This window comes from Gossypium hirsutum, chromosome D05 (assembly GCF_007990345.1).
Source record: "Gossypium hirsutum isolate 1008001.06 chromosome D05, Gossypium_hirsutum_v2.1, whole genome shotgun sequence".
Taxonomy (NCBI): Eukaryota; Viridiplantae; Streptophyta; class Magnoliopsida; order Malvales; family Malvaceae; genus Gossypium; species Gossypium hirsutum.
This window is the reverse complement of record NC_053441.1, coordinates 58,361,518-58,380,826: the sequence shown is the minus strand read 5'-3', so window position 1 is coordinate 58,380,826 and position 19,309 is coordinate 58,361,518. Positions and strand designations below refer to the sequence as shown.

At 30.5% G+C, this 19,309-nt stretch overlaps 3 protein-coding genes and 1 long non-coding RNA gene across 9 annotated transcripts; all 4 read left to right on the top strand.

The window, feature by feature from the left end:
- The first annotated feature begins 409 nt into the window (after positions 1–409).
- LOC121216847 (uncharacterized) lies at positions 410–2,410 on the top strand. 2 transcript variants are annotated; one of them, XR_005913056.1, is made up of 3 exons: positions 414–1,292; positions 1,644–1,696; positions 1,942–2,410. It is a non-coding gene; the product is annotated as an uncharacterized lncRNA (long non-coding RNA). The 2 variants fall into 2 exon arrangements; XR_005913055.1 differs by having other exon boundaries at positions 410–1,696.
- A 4,503-nt stretch (positions 2,411–6,913) lies between these two features.
- Positions 6,914–8,977, top strand: LOC121203227 (putative pentatricopeptide repeat-containing protein At1g12700, mitochondrial). Its single transcript, XM_041092303.1, has one exon. It carries the CDS (start codon positions 6,914–6,916, stop codon positions 7,838–7,840), a length of 927 nt encoding a protein of 308 aa, XP_040948237.1. The 3' UTR covers positions 7,841–8,977.
- LOC121216846 (pentatricopeptide repeat-containing protein At1g62930, chloroplastic-like) lies at positions 7,853–8,977 on the top strand. The gene has a single exon (XM_041092302.1). The coding sequence runs from the start codon at positions 7,853–7,855 to the stop codon at positions 8,780–8,782; it is 930 nt and encodes a 309-aa protein (XP_040948236.1). The 3' UTR covers positions 8,783–8,977.
- LOC107944739 (probable disease resistance protein At1g61300) lies at positions 8,563–17,511 on the top strand. Of its 5 annotated transcripts, XM_041092300.1 has the most exons (8): positions 8,563–8,695; positions 11,223–14,228; positions 15,107–15,303; positions 15,613–15,920; positions 16,006–16,160; positions 16,496–16,541; positions 16,787–16,907; positions 17,108–17,511. In XM_041092300.1, the coding sequence occupies exon 2, from the start codon at positions 11,233–11,235 to the stop codon at positions 14,182–14,184; it is 2,952 nt and encodes a 983-aa protein (XP_040948234.1). In that variant the 5' UTR covers positions 8,563–8,695; positions 11,223–11,232; the 3' UTR covers positions 14,185–14,228; positions 15,107–15,303; positions 15,613–15,920; positions 16,006–16,160; positions 16,496–16,541; positions 16,787–16,907; positions 17,108–17,511. The 5 variants fall into 5 exon arrangements, with proteins under 5 accessions (XP_040948234.1, XP_040948232.1, XP_040948233.1 ...); XM_041092298.1 differs by having other exon boundaries at positions 15,613–16,541; XM_041092299.1 differs by lacking the exon at positions 17,108–17,511 and having other exon boundaries at positions 16,006–16,541; positions 16,787–17,091.
- The last annotated feature ends 1,798 nt before the right edge of the window (positions 17,512–19,309 follow it).

Below are 19,309 nucleotides of genomic sequence, written 5' to 3'. Positions count from 1 at the left end.
TGAATGAATGGCAGAACTCGATTTTACCCATTTGAGTTGTTTCTCCAAAAAATTTCTCAAAGTTTCTCAAAACTTTTAAGTTTACCAAATTTAATTTTTAAGTTTTCAAATTTTCAAATTAAGTTTTCAAATTTTCAAATTAAGTTTTCAAACTTAAGCTTTCAAATTACAAATATATCATTACCAATCTGGTCCTCAGATCCTCGAGACTTACTATATATATATATAAGAATACAAAATTTAATGCCTTGCATTTGAGAGAAAAATTGTTATAGAAATTTATTTATTGTAAAGATTAAGTAAAAAAAATTTAATAAAAATACATGTATGAATTTTTTTTAAAAAAAATATCACATATTTCTTAAATATGATGTTAGGAAAATTATTTCCTTAAAAAAATTAATAAAACTACATGTATGATTTTTGGAATGATGGGATTGACGAGAGCATCATATATGAAATGGATACAAGACGAAATGAAAATTTGACCGTCTAACATAAACCAACTCTTTTATTGTTTGATTATGGAGCTTATAGATTTATTGATGAGAATGCAAGTCTTTCTGGCAGTGCGGCCGTATGGGTAAGCTTTATTCTTCTTTCACTTGTTAATGGTCGAAGGGGTCTTTCTATTTTCCACTCTTCCTTTAACACCAGTGCTACCCACACCGATGTTAAGTAAGAATTTCACGCTTCGATAGTGTTGATGATGCTTCGATAGTGCTTTTAGCATTTTGATTAAATGCTTTCTTGTCAATTAGGCCAAATTGATTTTGGGTTTTCTGTTTAGGGGAAATGCTGAAGTTAGGTCTTCAACATGATGCTATAAAATTTTCCACTTTGATTAATGGATTTTGTAATCAAATTAAAATTTCTCTTTTAATTGCTTACAATACAATGCTAATAAAGCTGTTGGTTTTTTAAGTACGATGAAAGTAAGAGGTTTGGAACCCAATATTGTGGTATTAGCACTGTCATTGGCTGTCTTCGTTGTTAAAAAGGATGCTCTTGATCTCTTATTTGGAATTGAAGGTGAAAGGCATTAGATTTATATTGTTATTACCAATTATGCTTAATTCATGGCATGTGTAATTGATCAAATATCGTTATCTACAACATCAGAAATCATCCATTCCTTCCTTAATTCTTGGTATGAGTAATCACATTGCAAGAAGGTGATGATTTTTGAAGCTTTAGATACCACTGACACTATGAACAAGCAAGTCATTGCAAGGTATGTTTCTAAAGCTGAGGATATTGTTGACACAATGATAAAGCGAGATATTGAGCAAGTAAGGACTTGATTTCATCTTTTTCTTGTAATGAAGAAATAGTTATAGTCCTGTGTTTATATGATCTCATCTTTCTATATATTTCTGAAATTGGTTCAATATCATTATGCAATTTTTGTTTCGCATTCAAATAAAACATTTCGATGATTCTCTTCTATAAATTTTCTCATGGTATACTGTGCACTGAGAAACACCATCTTGGATTTAAGCTAAACAAGGCCTGTCCATGGCTATTAGCTGTTTTTGGTTGGGTTTGAGTCTTTCATTTTGAACATCTTTTTCAACACTTACAAAATTGTACCTTTGAGGAATGTTTTATGGACTTTGTAATGTGATAATGTAATGATCCAGGGGTTCTTGAAAGCAGCTATACCTCAAGGGCAGCACAGCTTCTTCTGTAAATGGTATGCAAGGACTTGTCTGCGGATTTGTTGATCTCATCTTAGATGTTAGAATCTAATAAATCCATTCTTCTTTTCCTTATTATTAACTTCAAATTTTATAGTCACATTGAATGCAATTGAATATGGAATTTGGATTATCAGTTCAAAATGTCAAATGAGTCAGTCTGAATTATTTCTTGGTTTTTGATACAAAGTTGTCTGACGTGTGTTTTTTATTACTTGGATTAACTAGGTTTTTTTGATAGATTATTTTATAGTTAACTTGGATATTATGCGCCAAGGCAGTTCATATCCTATGGTAAATGTGCCTCAACTCGTCGGGACTGCTCCTATGTCTACCACCGATTCCTGCTACTACTTGGTCAGGTAGAATGGGTTTTGATTATGTGTTCATTCATAGTTCCTTTTTCCCCCTAAATTTGAGATTACTACTCCGATATTGTGGGGCACAAACACGAGTGAGGGGGCTATTGGCTATAGCACCCGAACGTTACTGTTGTTGTTGTTAGTTCTTAGTGGCTAGCCCTCCCGAGCGTTCCATAAAGTTAGGGAGGGAGGGCGATAGCCACACAGAGAGTTTAGGGTAGAGTGAGGGAGCTATTGGCTATAGCCCCCGAGCAATACTTCCTTGTTCTATGGTAAAGTTGACTGTATTATAATCTAACGAGTCTTTTAGTAGTGTTAAGCCTCTCCGAGGGAGGTATGGAGGGGTAACGTACCTATAACTGTGTTTAATATCAAAATTGAGTACTAAAATTTCTAAATAAGCAGCACAGGGAAGGAAGAAATCAAAGGATTTATTTTTAGGAAAAGAAGAGAGAAAGTTGAGGATTGGATGCATCGTCTCCAAGAAACCCAAACCTCTTTCACATAAACAAAGAACCAAAAAAAAGTAGAAAATATTGTAGTTTGTTTCTTATTAAAGATGAAAAACATGAAGAAAAAAGAAGAAGAGAATTTAATGAGGAATTCAATCAAATTTAGTACAATTTAGACCATTTATTAAGATATCAACAGCTTGGGATTCAACAGTGACTGAGAATCACGTTGGTATCATAATTGGTCGGAGAAAGCTATGAACGCGTAAGTGCAACAACTAAAGGTGTATTTAGGACCAGTTCTTCATTGTTTTTGAAAAGTACTTTTGAAAGTGCTTGAAAAAGTACTTTTGAGAAGTGCTTTTGAAAAATTTGAGAGTTCCGTATTGTTGTCAAAAAGTGCTTTTGAGAAATAAAATATTCATTTTAGACTTGATATTATAAAGTAATAAATATGTATTTAAATAATGTTTAAATTAGTTAATATTATGATATTTTAGCAAAATTATAAAAAATAATTTATCATAACTTATTGTTAATATTTTTATATATAATATTAATTTTAAATATTTCTAAGTAATTAATATTAATTATTTATTAAATTTAATTAGAATATATAAACTATATTTAAATATTTAAATATAATAATTAAATATTTGTAATTAGATATTGACACAATTGTATTGTTTTAAAAATTATTTTTTATTTTTAATTAATGCTTTTAACACATTTGTATTATTTTATTTTAAAATGTAGTTGAATATATAACTCATATTAGATATTAACATAACATAGAAAATATAAACTTAACAAATTAAAATATTACATATATTTAGATTAAAATTTTAAAAAGGGATAATATTTATATACCAAATATAAATACTAAAAATTTTGGGAGAAGATAAATGTTAAAACTGTAAATAGAAGCCAAATGCACTTTTGGCTGATGGAGAAGTTAAAAATTTTAACTTCTCCATCTGCCAAAAAGTATTTTTTTTAAGTTGGAAATTTTCTGCAATGATATCTATTCTTTATTGCTTTTCAGGGAAAAATATTTTTATATGCAAAAGCTCATCTGAAAAGTAATAAAGAATAGAGCCTTAGTATTGCTTCTAAGAAATACTTTTGAGATAAAAAGTACTTTGGAGACAATTACATTATTAAACAATGTACTTTTTGAGAGAAAAAGTGCTTCTCTTAAATAAAAATTAGCCACAAAGCACTTTTTTGAAAGCTGAAAATCTTAGCTTCTCCCCAAAAAGTGTTTTTGAAAAGTATTGCTAAAGTAAGCTTAAGGCTAAGAGAAGAAATAATGAAAAGAAAGGATAAATGAGAAAAAAAATTACAAAATATTTAATTTTAAAAAGTTTAAAGATTAAATTGGAAAAATTAATAGTTGAATGACAAAAACGGGACAAAAAAAATAATTTATTGATTTTTTTACTTTATAGTATATTAATAATATTAATAAATCATATATAGAGAATACAATAAAAATAGAAAAAGGGATTGTATAGAGATGTGTGAATAATATTTTTTTATTGATTTCTTGGATAATAAAATTTTGATGTATTTTCCTTGGTGCCTAAAAACAAATATTTTTAGGATGATCCTATTATAATTTATTCTCTTTTAAAAAGATATTATCAAATATTAATTTTTTAAAATTATATTGACTAGAATTTTCTACCTAGCTATGTCCGGGTTTAAAATTATTATAAACAAAATTATTTTAAATTTTATTAATAATTTTTATTTAAATATTAGAATTAAATTGAAATAATTTTATTAAATTATACAAAACTTGAAATAAATTCATATACAACAAATAAGAAAATTAGTATTGCACTCAAATATTTTTATAAACTATATGAGATCAATTGAAATACAACAAAAATATATTATGATAAATTAAAAAAAATAAAAAATTTAAATGGAAATGTAATTATAATATATGATTTCTCTTATGCTTTTAAATAATATGAACTAATTCATAATAAATAAATAATTAAAATAATAATTTGTTAGTAATTACATAGTGCAGAGGCGAAGTCAAAAAAATTTGGAGGAGGGGAGGCGGAATTAACTTGTGAATTTTGATAAAAATTAAAAACAATTTCACCTTTGTATTAACTAATATCTCTTGAAAAAAAAATTACCTTTCACCCCAACACTTTTTTTCACTTTTACTAGTATTGTATTTTGCTTTAACAATATACTTTTAATCAATTTTATTATTGTATACTAATTTAATAAATAATTTTGTTCAAATATTATAAAATCATAAGTAAATAATATATATTAATGTTTTAATTGAGTAAAAATAAAATAAAATATATTTAATATTGTAATTTTGTAATTATCATTCAAATATATATACAAATATTCTCATGTACGACCTTTCAATTTTTTTAAAATTATTTGTTTTTATTTTATTGATATAATATAATATGGAAAATTGTTAATTATTACTTAAAATAAATATGATTCTACTATATATTATATTGATAAAAATGAAATTTTATTAATTTAATTACACACCGTAATGTTCATAAAGGTCATTTCTCATTTTCACCTCACAACTGTAGCTGCGTTTGGATCTTAATATATATCTCATCACTTGTTTTAAATTCACTGCTACAATATCCAATCTCACAGCTACAATAATTAACTTTATATCACCATTATTTTTAATCTCATTGGAGCTAATCTCAATGTCTATCCAAATGGACTATTAATGTTAAGATTAAAATCCTCGGAACTCTTAGGTTTCAAGTTCGAGTCTCGCTTTATGTAAAACTATGTGAGTTATCTCTAGATTTTATTCAGTTTAATTCTAGTTTGATTCAAGATATAGTCATCGCACTACACCAAAACAGGCTTTTAATGGCGTTTTTAGTGGCGTTTGGATAAAAAATGCCGTTAAAAATAGAGCATTACCGACGCTATTAAAAAAATACCGCTAAAGATCGAATATTTGCGGCGCCTTTTGAAAAACGCCGCTAACAATGCCGCTAAATATCAATATGGAAATTTATATCAAACAATTTAATAGTTGTAAAAATTCTTAAATTTTATAATAATAAATATATAGTGTACTTTAAATTAAAAAACACAATATTTTATTTAATTTTTTAAGTCTCCCTCATTTTTTATCTCTTTTTTCATTCCCTCTCTCTCTCTCCATTTTTTTCCTTCCACATCCCAACCACACCTGAAAAAGGTCAACTGTCACAATTTCAAGGCCTAATATCTATAGTAATCATGTACTTACTTTTTTTTGGTGTTTTTGTTTATATTTGAAATTCACGATTTTTTTTTAAATATTGTCTCCAAAATTTAAACTTATGTCAATATGCTTTACATTTTTAGCATTTAAGCCTTAGGCTCCCTTTGTTTAACTAAAAATAGTTTTTGGAAAATGACTTATTTTTCTTGAAAAGCTAATATTTTCTGGTGTTTGGATGAATCTGTGTAAAATATTTTCTGTTGTTTGGTAGATTTCTTGAAAATATTTCATATAAATTGTTTTCAATGAAACAAATATACATTTGAGATTTTATTATCTTTTTATTGTTTAGTTGAGTTTATTTCATAAAACTTATTTATATTTTAATTAATCATGTTTTAATTTTAATTAATCTTAATTTGCTTAATTAAGCCTAATTGTTAATTTCGTACATTAAGGATGTCTACTTAAGTTGAAAGTGGTAAATATTTATTTTGAATATTATTTGGATGAGTAAGTTGAAAAATGATTTAATTTGATAAAAATTGAAATAAGGACTAAATTGTAAAACTTTTAAATTCTCAAATTCTAAGGGTTTGAGTAGTGAAATCTGAAACATTGATGTAGTAATTAAATTATATGATTATGAAATATGAAAATTTAGAAAGTTGAGCATGAAATAGTTAAGTTTGAAACTATAGAGGTTAAATTGTAAAGATTTCAAATCTTGAGTTTTAGGACTAATTTACATAATTTGAGAATTTACAATTTTGAAAAATAGAATATGAAAGTTTAAACGTTCAAATATAAAAAAAATTAATATAGTTATTTTCCCTGCTATGTGAATTAAAAAAATAATTTTCAATCTCATCCTTAGGAATTTTTTAATTTCACATTAATTAACTAATAAATATTTAAAGTAATAAAGAGGTTACTATTAAAAATGATTAAATTGGATAGAGAGGCTAAATTATAAAAGAAAAACTGATTAATTTATTAACCAAAATAAAAACTTAAACATGGATGGGTATAATGGCAAATTAACCCAAATTACGCTCCCAATCCTTTCCCTAAACACCACTTCGCAACCCCAAATTTACACTTCTTCTGCTACTGCCGCCGCCATTTCTGCTCCCATTTTCAACCTCCCATACTGCTTAGTTTCAAGATATGGGTAAGCTTCCTTCTTTTATTCTTCGTTCACTTGGTAATGCTGGAAGCCATCTTTCTAGTTTCCGCTCTTTTTCTTCTTCTTCTTCTAACACCATTGCTACCCCCATCGAAGCACTAAGTAAGAATCCCATATCCATGCCTGTTAGACGAAAGGGAAAAAGAAGCCACCGCTTCGATAATGTTGATCATGCTTTGATTTTGTTCAATAAGATGATTGAAAAGTACCCAAAGCCTTCAATTATGGAATTCACTAAATTATTATTAGCACCCATTGTTAGAATGAAACATTATGGCATTGTTGTTTCTATGTGTAGCCAGATGGAATTATTGGGAATTTCCCACAATGCTTATTCTTTGAATATCTTGATTAATTGCTGTTGTAAATTAGGTCGAATTGATTTTGGGTTTTCTGTTTTGGGGAAAATGTTGAAGTTAGGTGTTGAACCTGATGTTGTAACTTTTTCAACTTTACTTAATGGACTTCGTAATCAAAATAAGATTTTTGAGGCTGTTAGTATATTCGATGAAATGATTGAAAGAGGGTATCAACCTCATTTGATTGCTTACAGTACAATACTTAAGGGGTTGTGTAAGACCGGCAATACTGATAGAGCTGTTAGGTTTCTAAGGCCGATGGAAAGCAGAGGTTCTGAACCTAATATTGTAGCATATAATACCATCCTTGACTGTCTTTGTAAGAAAGGGTTGTTGAAGGAGGCTCTCGATCTCTTCTCCGAAGTGAAGGTTAAGGGCATTAGACCAAATATCGTTACTTATAGTTGTTTAATTCATGGTATGTGTAATTCGGGCCAGCAGGAGGAGGCTACAAGGCTTTTGAATGAAATGGTGGATAACAATATTTCAGCATATAATGTATTGATCGATGCACTTTGTAAGGAGGGGTTGATTTCTAAAGCTGTATAAATTATTGGCATAATGAGAAAGCAAGACTTTGAGCCCAATATTGTCACGTGTAATACATTGGTTGATGCACATTGCAAAGAAGGGATGGTTTCTAAAGCTGAGGATATTGTTGCCGCAATGATAAAGCGAGGCATTGAGCCTAATGTTGTTACTTATAATATATTAATCAACAGTCATTGCTTGCAAAATAAAATGGATAAAGCTAGAAGAGTTTTACAGTTGATGATTGAGAAGGGTTGTGCACCTGAAAGAGTTACTTACAGCACCATGATCAATGGATATTGCAATGGTAAAAGGTTAGACGAAGCAATGGAACTCTTTCATGAAATATCTCGAAAGGGACCAATCCTGGATACTGTCAAATACAACACTCTCTTGCAGATTATGTTTCAGTTAGGGAGAGTGTCAACTGCCTGTAAACTGTTTAGAAAGATGCTTGCTTCTGGACAAATTCCAGATATAGTGACCTGTTTGATTTTGCTAAATGGTTTATGCAAAACAGGTCATATTGAAGAGGCATTGAAACTTTTTGAAGCAATGCGGAACAGTGGGTTGGAACTTGATATTGTCCCATATACTATCCTAATTGATGGGTTGTGCAAAGTTGGGCATATCAAGGTTGCAAAAGAATTATTTCATCAACTCTCAGACAATGGTTTAAAACTGAATGTTTACACATATTGTATAATGATTAATGGGCTATGTAAAGATGGATTGCCAGATGAAGCATACAGGTTGTTTGGGAGCATGGGAGATAATGATTGTTCGCCTGATAGCTGTTGTTATAATGTAATGATCCGGGGGTTCCTTCGAAACAACTCTACCTCAAAGGCAACACAACTTCTTACAGAAATGGTCGGTAAAGGCTTTTCTGCAGATATATTCACTGCCACCTTATTTATGGATTTCATCGTACACTCTAATAGATCAATCTTGCTCTGAAATGTTTCACAAATTGTGTAAAGATCATCACTTGCAAATGTGAATCAGTTTGTTTGTACAGTGATAAAAGATTCTTGAAACTAGAATGAGTTTTAGTGTCTATTTTCAATATTGTTGTGTAGTAAGTGAGAATGTTGCTAAGAAATTAGGGGAAAATCAATATCTGTTTCAATGACAATAGCATCAGTTTAACTATCGTTAGAAGTGTAGAATTCAATCAAATTTAGGGTGTTTGATTAACTGAAAATATTTTTCGGAAAATAATATAATTTTTTGAAAAATGTAATATATATATATTTAATGTTGTATTATATCTTTCACTTAATTATGCTCTTTGCTTTCATGTTTTTTTTTTACTGAGGGCAATGTGATCTTTTCACCTCAACTCACGATATTGCCTTAAAAACTTTGTATAAAGAGTCACCTTAGTTTTAGGATAGTTTTTGTTAGTTTATTTTCATTGTTCTTAGGAAGGAATATTAACTTACGATCCGCTTGTGGATTACAATTAATTTTAGGTTTATTTAGTTTTATTTATTTATTTCTCTTTTGATGCTTCATTTGACTATTTTATTGTGGTTGGAAGTTTGGTAGGATTAAGGACTAAATTTGCAATTTAAATTTTTTTATTTGCACCTCTGCCATTAATTTTAGGTGACAGATAGCTTAACAAAAATTTGAAGGGAAAGTAGATTGAAAGCCAGCCATTTACCCTATGCTAGCGATCTAATCGAGAGGTTATCCTAAATTGATTTTAGGTAAAAAATTCCCTCTCTAAATTGATTTTAGGTAAAAAATTCATATTATAGACCTTGAAAACCAAGGGTGATTATTTTGGTATGTTTTTATTTGTCCCTATTCATCCTTAATTATGAGGGTAGTTTTCATTTTCATCCTCATCCTCAAATCTTTTCAAAGAATCAGGAATGACATAATAGTCCCAAAACAACCAAAATTTGTAGTGGTGGTGAAAATAATTAAAAATGAATGTTGTAGTTGGTATCATGTCTAATTTCTCATTTATTTGGGTTGCAAATTTCCAATTTGAAAGTGATGTAGAGTTGAAATTTGGATATCTATTTGCTTTAGTTTCATATTTATTCTTGAATTTAATCTTGACCTCTTATTTTGATTAATTTCTCTTTTTTTTAAATGTTAGACCAAAAAACAATTAAGGGTTTACATATATATATTTAAAATGAGTATATTTAATTATTTAAAAAAAATATGTATTTGAGAGTTTTTAAAGGATCTTAAAATGAGTATATAATTTTTATAAATTTTTAATAATTTTTAAAATTTAAAATGGCTTAATTGATTTTTGTATTAAGATTTTTTTTGACTATTTACTTTATTAGTGTCAAAAATTTCTAATTTACTTCTAAATAAAAAATAAGGTTCAAAATGAATAAATGTGTAGATGTTAAGTTCTGAATTTAAAATGCAATACAAGATATAGTATAAGGGATTTTGCGACACTTATACTTTAAAATTTTAAATCAAAAAATAAGAATTTAATAATTTATAAAATAGACTTGATAATAAATTTGGTCACTAATATGTATTATCAAAATGGCTTTAATTATATTTTTTAATTTTTTTTATCATCAGCCTTTATTTTTTTATTTTTTTAAAAAAGTTTCAATCTTTTATACAATCATATGCAATGGCTTGAAGATGTTTTAATCACATCAGGTTGAACACCAACCAATGGATGTAAAAAAAAAATATATAAAAAATAGTATTAATTTCAATAAAAGGTTTATGGATAACTTTGAGAATTATGAATGAAGGAGTTGAAAGTAATTAATTATTTGGTAGACACAAGCTGTATTCAAGAAGAAATCTGTATCAACTAGATAAAACAATAATGGCAAAGAAGAAATTGATTCATACATTTCTGTGTTTGTCAACCACAACTCATACTATTATTATGATTTGGTCCTTTCCCCACTGCTTTTAATTTCTTTCAATCAGAAGCTGTGACCCAGCGAACCAAGGGTAATTTGCTTGCCTTATTTCTCTTTCAAGCTTATTAATAAATTCATGGCATGCTTTTATCTGGGTCTGGGTTTTATACTTCTTTCCCACTTTCACTGAGATTTATTCACTATGCAATGATTGTTTATGATTTTGTGGTCATGGGGTTTTGCTTATGGATTGTTTATGACTTTGGGATAAAATCATTTGATTTAGGTCTAAACCATTTCAAGGTTTGGGGTTTTACATTACATGTGCCTTTCTCATGCTTAGAGTGGCTATCAAAACTTCTTCAATATCCAATGCACCATTCAGATTTTGATTATTGCAGAACCCCTCTTGGTTCATCCGACAATTGTATACAATAAAAGCTACTGCTTCATTGTGTTCTTAATTGATTGCAGGGCTATGTTTTGTTGGAGTTTTTTTTTTTTACATGCATCTATTTATATGATTGCAGGGACAAATCAATGGAATACATAGAGCCTGCAGTTTGCGTGGCAAATTGTCTCGGAACTCCTATTTGTAAATACTTGCAGTACCATAGAAAGCTGAATAATTATCTGAGGAACTTGAAGAGAATCAGAGATGAACTGAATAGTCAAATGGAAGATATAGAGATGCTATTGAAAGCAGAGCTGCTTCATCATGTGGGAAAGATACCAAAGAAGGGAGTTGAAAATTGGTTAGAAAATGTGAAAATGATGATTAGAGAAGCACAAAATGTTGAAAATAAAGTCGGAAATGGGGGATATCTTTGCCGTGCATGCAATGGAAAGTTGGTTGATAAAATGACTCGAGGAATGCAGAAATTTCTTGATAAAGCTCCTAATCTCTCTCAAAGTCTTGTCATTGATGGTCCAAGTGGTGGGTTGCCACTGCTAACATCTGAACTAGTTGGTGAGGAAGCTGTGAGAGAGGAGATTTGGTCATGTTTGATGCAGGAGCAAGTGAGCAAGATTGGGGTTTGGGGGATGGGCGGCGTGGGTAAAACGACCATCATGAAGCACATCCACAATGATCTTTTGAAAGAACAACAATTTGGAAGGGTGATTTGGGTTACTATATCAAAGGAGTTCGATATTGTGAAGTTACAAGATGATATTGCAAATGCATTGAATGGGTATATGCCCAAAGAAGGAAACAAGGTCAGACGAGCTGCAATCTTATCAGAACTTCTGAAGAAAGTAGGAAAACATGTTCTAATCCTAGATGATGTGTGGGATAATGTCTCTCTAGAGGAAGTTGGGATCCCTGAGCCGAGTAGCAGCAATGGATGCAAGTTGGTGCTGACAACACGTGTGGAGCAAGTTTGTAAATATATGGAATGTAAGGTGATAAAAGTGAAGCCCCTTTCAAAAGAAGAGGCATTGACACTATTCTTGAATAAAGTTGGACCGAACATATTGCAAAGTCCAACTTTAATGCCAACTTTGAGGCTTGTTGTCAAGGAATGTGCAGGTCTGCCTCTTACAATTGTCGTCATAGCTGGTACCTTGAAAGGAGAAGATGACCCTCGTATATGGAAAAATGCACTCAAGGATTTGAAAGAGAGAATAGGGAAAGTGGAAGGAGTGGAAGCTGAAGTGACCGAGCGTTTGAAATTTAGTTTCAATCACTTAAAAGACGAGAAAATGAAGCATTGTTTCTTACATTGTGCATTATATCCTGAAGATTATTCAATTTGGAAGGATGAGCTAATCGAAAGTTGGATTGATGAAGGCTTCATAGATGAAATGGATACAAGACAAGAGATGAAAGATAAGGGCCATGCTATTTTGAAGAAGTTGGAGGATAACAGCTTGTTGGAAAATGTTAGCTATTCAGATCACAAAGTGAAGATGCATGATGCAGTAAGAGACATGGCATTATCCATCACAAGTATGAATCCTCGATATATGATACAAGCAGGTTTCCAATTAAAGAAGTTACCGGAGGAGGAGGAATGGACGGTGGATATTGAGAAAGTGTCGCTTATGGATAACTCCATATCGGAGATTTCCATAGATATAGTTCCTCTAAAATGCCAACGGCTCACAACTTTGTTACTGCAGGACAACCCTGTAAAGAAGATTTCAGATTCTTTTTTTGCAAACATGCCTTGTCTGAGCGTTCTTAATTTGTCCTCCACGAAGATCAAGTGTTTACCAAATTCAATCTCTGAATTAAAGAATCTCACAGCATTGTTGCTTTGTGGTTGTGAAGAATTAAGTCAATTGCCTTCTCTTTCGAAGCTTCAAGGATTGAAGAAGTTGGATCTTAGCTATACAATAATTGAAGAAGTACCTGAAGGCATGGATATGTTGATAAATCTAAGGTATCTTGATCTTAACGTGAGGACTTTAAAAGATGTACCCACTGGACTTTTACCAAAACTCTTTTGCCTTGAGCACTTTAAATTATACAGAGGTAAGAAAATAAGCCTAAAGGCAGAGGAGGTAATGCCGTTGGAAAAGTTGGAATTCTTTTATGGGCGTTTCGAAGACCTGCATGAATTGAATAAGTTTGTGTTCTCAATGCAACAATGCAAGAAAAGCCTCGTCAAGTACCTATTACAAGTGGGCTCATCTCCTTGCATGTATGAAGGAGATAAAATCATATCAATCAATGAACTCGAGTATTGTGGAGATGAGTTAATTATGCTACCAGCTGATATTCAAGAGTTGCACATTTGCAACTGCCACAATTTGAGAAGCTTAAGTGAAGATATTTCTTCCTTCAAAAATTTGATGGACTTGAGGGCTTCTATAATTATGGATTGCCAAGGGATAGAGTGTGTTGTCTCCTTGTCCTCTTTTTCCTCTTCTTACACTCATCCATTCCAAAGCCTCGAGCTGTTGTCTCTTTCCCGATTGCCAAAATTGAGTGAACTTATCAAAGTTGAAGAATTTGGTTCAGTAACAACAACGATATTAACTCTGTCTGCCATTTTTTCCCATCTTAAACAAATTTATATTCACAACTGCTCGAGTATGAAGACATTGCTTCCACATTGGTTGCTTCCCAACCTCTGGAACCTAGAAGTAATTCAAGTGAAATCTTGTGATGAGCTAGTAGAAATATTAGCGGCGCCAACATCAGAAGATGAAGACAAAAGAAGTGATGCGTCAATCAAGTTCCATCTTCCCAAACTGAGAGTGTTGAGACTGATGAAATTACCAAAATTGAAGAGCATCTGTAGCAAAAGTGGAGTGATGATTTGTGATTGTCTTCAACGTATCAACATTAATAATTGTCCTAAGATAAAGAGAATCCCTCCATTTGTTCCCCTTGTTGGCAATGGGCAGCCATATGCATATGCTCCACCTTCTCTTAAGATCATGTCAAGCAAAAAATGGTGGGAATCACTGGAATGGGATGACCATCCACACTTTAAAATCGTTCTTCAACCCCTTTGGGAGGTGAAGCATTGGTATGATTGATGGGTACATTTTTACATGAAATGGATGAATTGATCAACACAGAAGTAAGCCTCATTCTTTTATATTTTTTGATTAAAATATATTTTTAGTCCCTATACTTCGACAAAATTTGAGATTTCGTCCTTGTACTTAAAATGTAAAAAATGATTAGTAGCCATTGTTAGAATGAAACATTTTGCCACGGTTTGTTTTTATGCATAGCCAGATGTAATTATTCTGAGTTTCCCTTACGTTTATTCTTTTAGCATTTTGATTAAGTGATTTTTTTGTCAATTAGGCCAAATTGATTTTGGGCTTTCCGTTTAGGGAAATGCTCAAGTTAAGTGTTCAACCTGATGTTATTACATTTTCCACTTTGACTAATGGACTTTGTAATCTTAGGTGGTGGGTTTGTTTGATGAAATGATTGAAAAAGGGTATCAACTTCTTTTAATTGCTTACAATACAATGCTAATAAAGCTGTTGGGTTTCTAAGTATGATGGAAGGAAGAGGTTTTGAACCCCAATATTGTGGTATTAGCACTGTCATTGGCTGTCTTTGTAAGAACCGCTTGTTAAAGGATGCTCTTTATCTCTTTTCTTGGAATTGAAGGTTAAGGGCATTAGATCGATATTGTTATTACCAATTGTTTAATTTATGGTATGTGTAAATTGATCAAATGTTGTTATCTACAACTTCAGAAATCATCCCTTCCTTGCTTAATTCTTGGTATGAGTAATCACATTGCAAGGAGGTGATGATTTTTTAAGCTTTAGATACCATTGACACAACGAACAAGCAAGTCATTGCAAGGTATGTTTCTAAAGCTAAGATATTGTTGACACAATGATAAAGTGAGGCATTGAGCAAGGACTTGATTTCATCTTTTCCTTGTAATGAAGAAATAGTTATAGCCCTTTATGCTAGAAAACTTTTGTGTAGGTATGGTATTGCTTCCAAAATTTGTGCTAGCAATTAGGGCGAAATCAAGTAAGGTTCCTGGGAAGTTAAATATTACTTCTATGCCTTGGGATGATTCAAATCTTGTGTGGAATATGCCTCAACCAGCTGCTGCTACAATGCCTCCCTCTAACTCCCTAAGACTTCTCCAATATCAGTTGCCACCCCTCCTACTACAGGTAGAATGAATTTTGACATTAATGTCACTTCGAATGTCAGTGCAAGTACTGATTCACAGATGTATGAGTTACAAAGAGTTTGCCAAGTCTATATATTCTCTTCTTATTTCCTGTGTTTACATGATCTCATCTTTCTATATATTTCTGAAATTGGTCCAATATTATTGAAATTTGCCACCATTATGCAATTTTTGTTTCGCATGCAAATAAAACATTTCGATGATTCTCTTCTATAAATTTTCTAATGGTATACTGTGCACTCAGAAACACCACAATTTGACACCAGCATGTCTTAGCTGTCTTTTGCAGGAAGTTTAGGTTCAGTTTGCTGGTTTGAGGATGACTGGGTTAACATTAGCAAGCATGTCAGGCAATGGTCTCTCCCGTGTGAAGCACCTGAGTGCATTCAAGCATTCTTTTTGGGGATCTTATACATTGTTTTCAGGTTGATTTCCTCTCAAAAACTTCCAAAGGATGACAGCATTCAAGCATCATGAGGGAGTATATATTTCTTTAAACTCAAACCCTTCTTAGGGTTCAATTTCCGGATGCTTTAAAAAATTTCTGGAAGGTAAAGATTCAGCCCTTACCTTGATGTGCAAAGGCGGAAGCACAATGTAAGAAGTTGTCATTATAGATTTTGGTTGGGTTTTCGGTTAATATATTTCATTGTTTGAGTCTCTCATTTTGATGACTTTGAAGATCTTTTTCAACCCTTACAACATTGTACCTTTGGGGAAGATTTGCGTCAACCCTTAACCAAACAAAAAACTAACACGGAACCTTCTAAAGCAACTGCCGAAGGTTACTAATTCAGCAGCTGAGACAATGCAGAAGCACAATCTAGATGCATCCAGGTCAGCCCAAGTTCTCGTGCTGCTCAAACTGGAAATCCAGGATCTAAAACTGTTGCTGCTGTCAATGGAAATCCAGGAAAGTGGCATATTTATTTAACTTGATTATAGTATCCTAATTGATACCATGTGTGAAGTTGGGCATTTCAAAGTTGCAAAGGAATTATTCATGAACTTTCAGTCAATGGTTTAAAATCGAATGTGTACATGTATGGTAACCACTAAAATGATTTATGGACTTTGTAAAGTGGGTTTTCTGGATGATGCATACCAGTTGTTAGGAGCATCGAGATAATGGTTGTTTTCCTAATAGCTACTGTGATAATGTAATGATCCAGGTGTTCCTGAAAACAGCTATACCTCAAAGGCAACACAGCTTCTTCGGTAAGGACTTGTCTCGGATCCGTTGATCTCATCTTAGAATCTAATAAATCCATTCTTCTTTTCCTTATTATTAATTAAAATTTATAGTTACATTGAATGTAATTGAATATGGAATTTGGATTTTAATGTTAGGATTTTCAGTTCAAAATGTCAAATGAGTCGGTCTGAATTATTTCTTGGTTTTTGATACAAAGTTGTCTGATGTGTGTTTTTGATTACTTCAATTAACTAGGTTTTTTTGATAGATTGTTTTATAGTTAACTTGGATATTATGCGCCACGACGATTCGTATCCTATGGGAAATATGCCTCAACTCATCGGGACTGCTCCTATGTCTACCACCGTTTCCTGCTACTACTGGGTCAGGTAGAATGGATTTTGATTATGTGTTCATTCATAGTTTATTTTTTCCCCTAAATTTGGGATTACTACTCGGATTCGGATGCTCCACTGTTTTTATGGTATTATATAACTGTGTGATTGTATTGTAAATGTCTGTAGCTTCACGGTGATATATGCCTTTGAAATGATATATGTCTGTAGTTTCACATGTTATGAACCTGTAGGTATCCAGGTGCATCATCACGTTGTTTATGAAGATAATGGTATCCTGTGAATCAAGTCAACAGATTAACTCGTTCTAAAAGCATGAGATGTCTTCCAAATGCAATGCAATGCATGCTGACATGTATGATATTTAAAAAGGGCGTAACGATAAATTTGGCCACTAACGTATATATGTTTTGTCAAAATGGCTGTAAGTGTATTTTTGAGCTTTTTTTTGACCATCAACTTTTGTTTTTTTTTTCAATCTTTTTTTTTCTAATAGATTTAATGAATAAATTCTAAGTTTCAATTTTTCTTTTCTTTCAAAATATTTCATTCTTTCATACGAAGTTTTTTACTGAGTTAATTTTTTAGATAATTACGTTTATTTTCTTTAAATTAAGAGTTGTTTTTTTAATTTAATGTATATTTATTTTATTATTTTTCACATGTGATTATCTTATTGGATTATCTAAGTAATAAATTACATCTTATTAAAAATATTCCATGTATAAAATTCTACATCATCCCCGTTAACTTTTGTAACGGTACTTTCATTAAATATGTTAGAAAAAGCATATTGAAAAAATGAACAAAGGTTGATAGGTAAAAAATGCTCGAAAAAATAATTAATGTCATTTTAACAAAATACGCAATATTTTATGGGAAATATGAGGTATGTTGAGACAACCATGATTGCTTGAACCGAATTTAATTGATTGGTCGAATTGGAAATTGGTTGGGATACTGATTAAGAGAAAAAATATTAGATTGATTGTCTTCGGAATACTGATTAAGAGAAAAATATTAGACTGATTGTCTTCGGAACTGTTGAACAATGTTAAAATTTGGTTGAATTTGTTTGGTTCTAAAAACCTTGGTGACAACATATTTTTTGAAGTAAAATTATGCTTTAGACTTTGTTTTATGTCTAGTTGTGAATTTAGTCAATATATTCTAATTTATTCAATTTTGTCCCATACTTTTTAAAATTTAAAATTTCAGTTCTAATCAAAATAGTGACAGTTGAATTCGTAAGTAAAATTCTACTACTAGTCTTGTATTATGTATCTAATTTGATCATTTTCAGTCTTTATACTCTTTGAATTCAGTTTTAAGATAGTTGTTAAATACATTAATTAAAATAAAGTAATTTTTTGTGAGTATTATATGAAAATAGTAAGCATGTGTTTGATAAACCATTGAATTTTTTTTCAACATTTAATAATTTAGATGTGTTTTATAATTAGTTAAAAAAAATTTTAAATGAACTAGGTTGGACTTTATAATAAAATAAATCAAAGTACAAGTTAACCCATTGAAAATGGGCCTACTAGAGTAAAGAAACAAACATAATTAAATATAAAAACCAAAATAATAAACAAAAAAATTGAAAAAAAAAACAAATTAAGAGTCAACCTAGACTTAGGGCCAGTTCTTCATTACTTTCGAAAAGTGTTGCGGAAAAGTGCTTTTGAGAAGTGTTTTTGAAAATTTTGAGTGTTTGGTATTGCTGTCAAAAAAGTACTTTTGAAGAATAAAATGTCTATTTTAGACATGATATTATAAAGTAACAAATATGTATTTAAATAATGTTCAAATTAGTTAATATTATGATATTTTAGCAAAAATATAAAAAATAATTTATTATAACTTATTGTTAATATTTTAATATATAATATTAATTTTAAATATTTCTAAGTAATTAATATTAATTAATTATTAAATTTAATTAGAATATATAAACTATATTTAAATATTTAAATATTTGTAATTAGATATTGACACAATTATTATTATAAAAATTATTTTTTATTTTTAATTAATGCTTTTATTTAAATATTTTTATTTTTTATTTTTTATATTGAAATTACTATTCCAATTTGTTTGCTCTCTACTTCCAGTAAATCAGGACCAGCCTTCACAAGAATTTTCACTATTTTTGTTTAGTATATCAAGTTTGATGAATACTGTAATGGAACAATGTTGTCAAATAGTTTTCTTGAGTCCTTAAATAGATGGTTTCATTGCTGAATTTGGATGGAAAATTATTATGTTGTCTACCCTGTCAGTTTGCCCTCATTAACAACTCATCTTCAAGCTTCAGTACCCCTCATTAATAAGTTTTAAGTTTAAATGTCTCCATTTTCAGACTTTTAAAACAAAAAAAAAAATCTAGTTTGTGTCGTATATACATTTTCAGAACTAACGGCTTTTGAGAT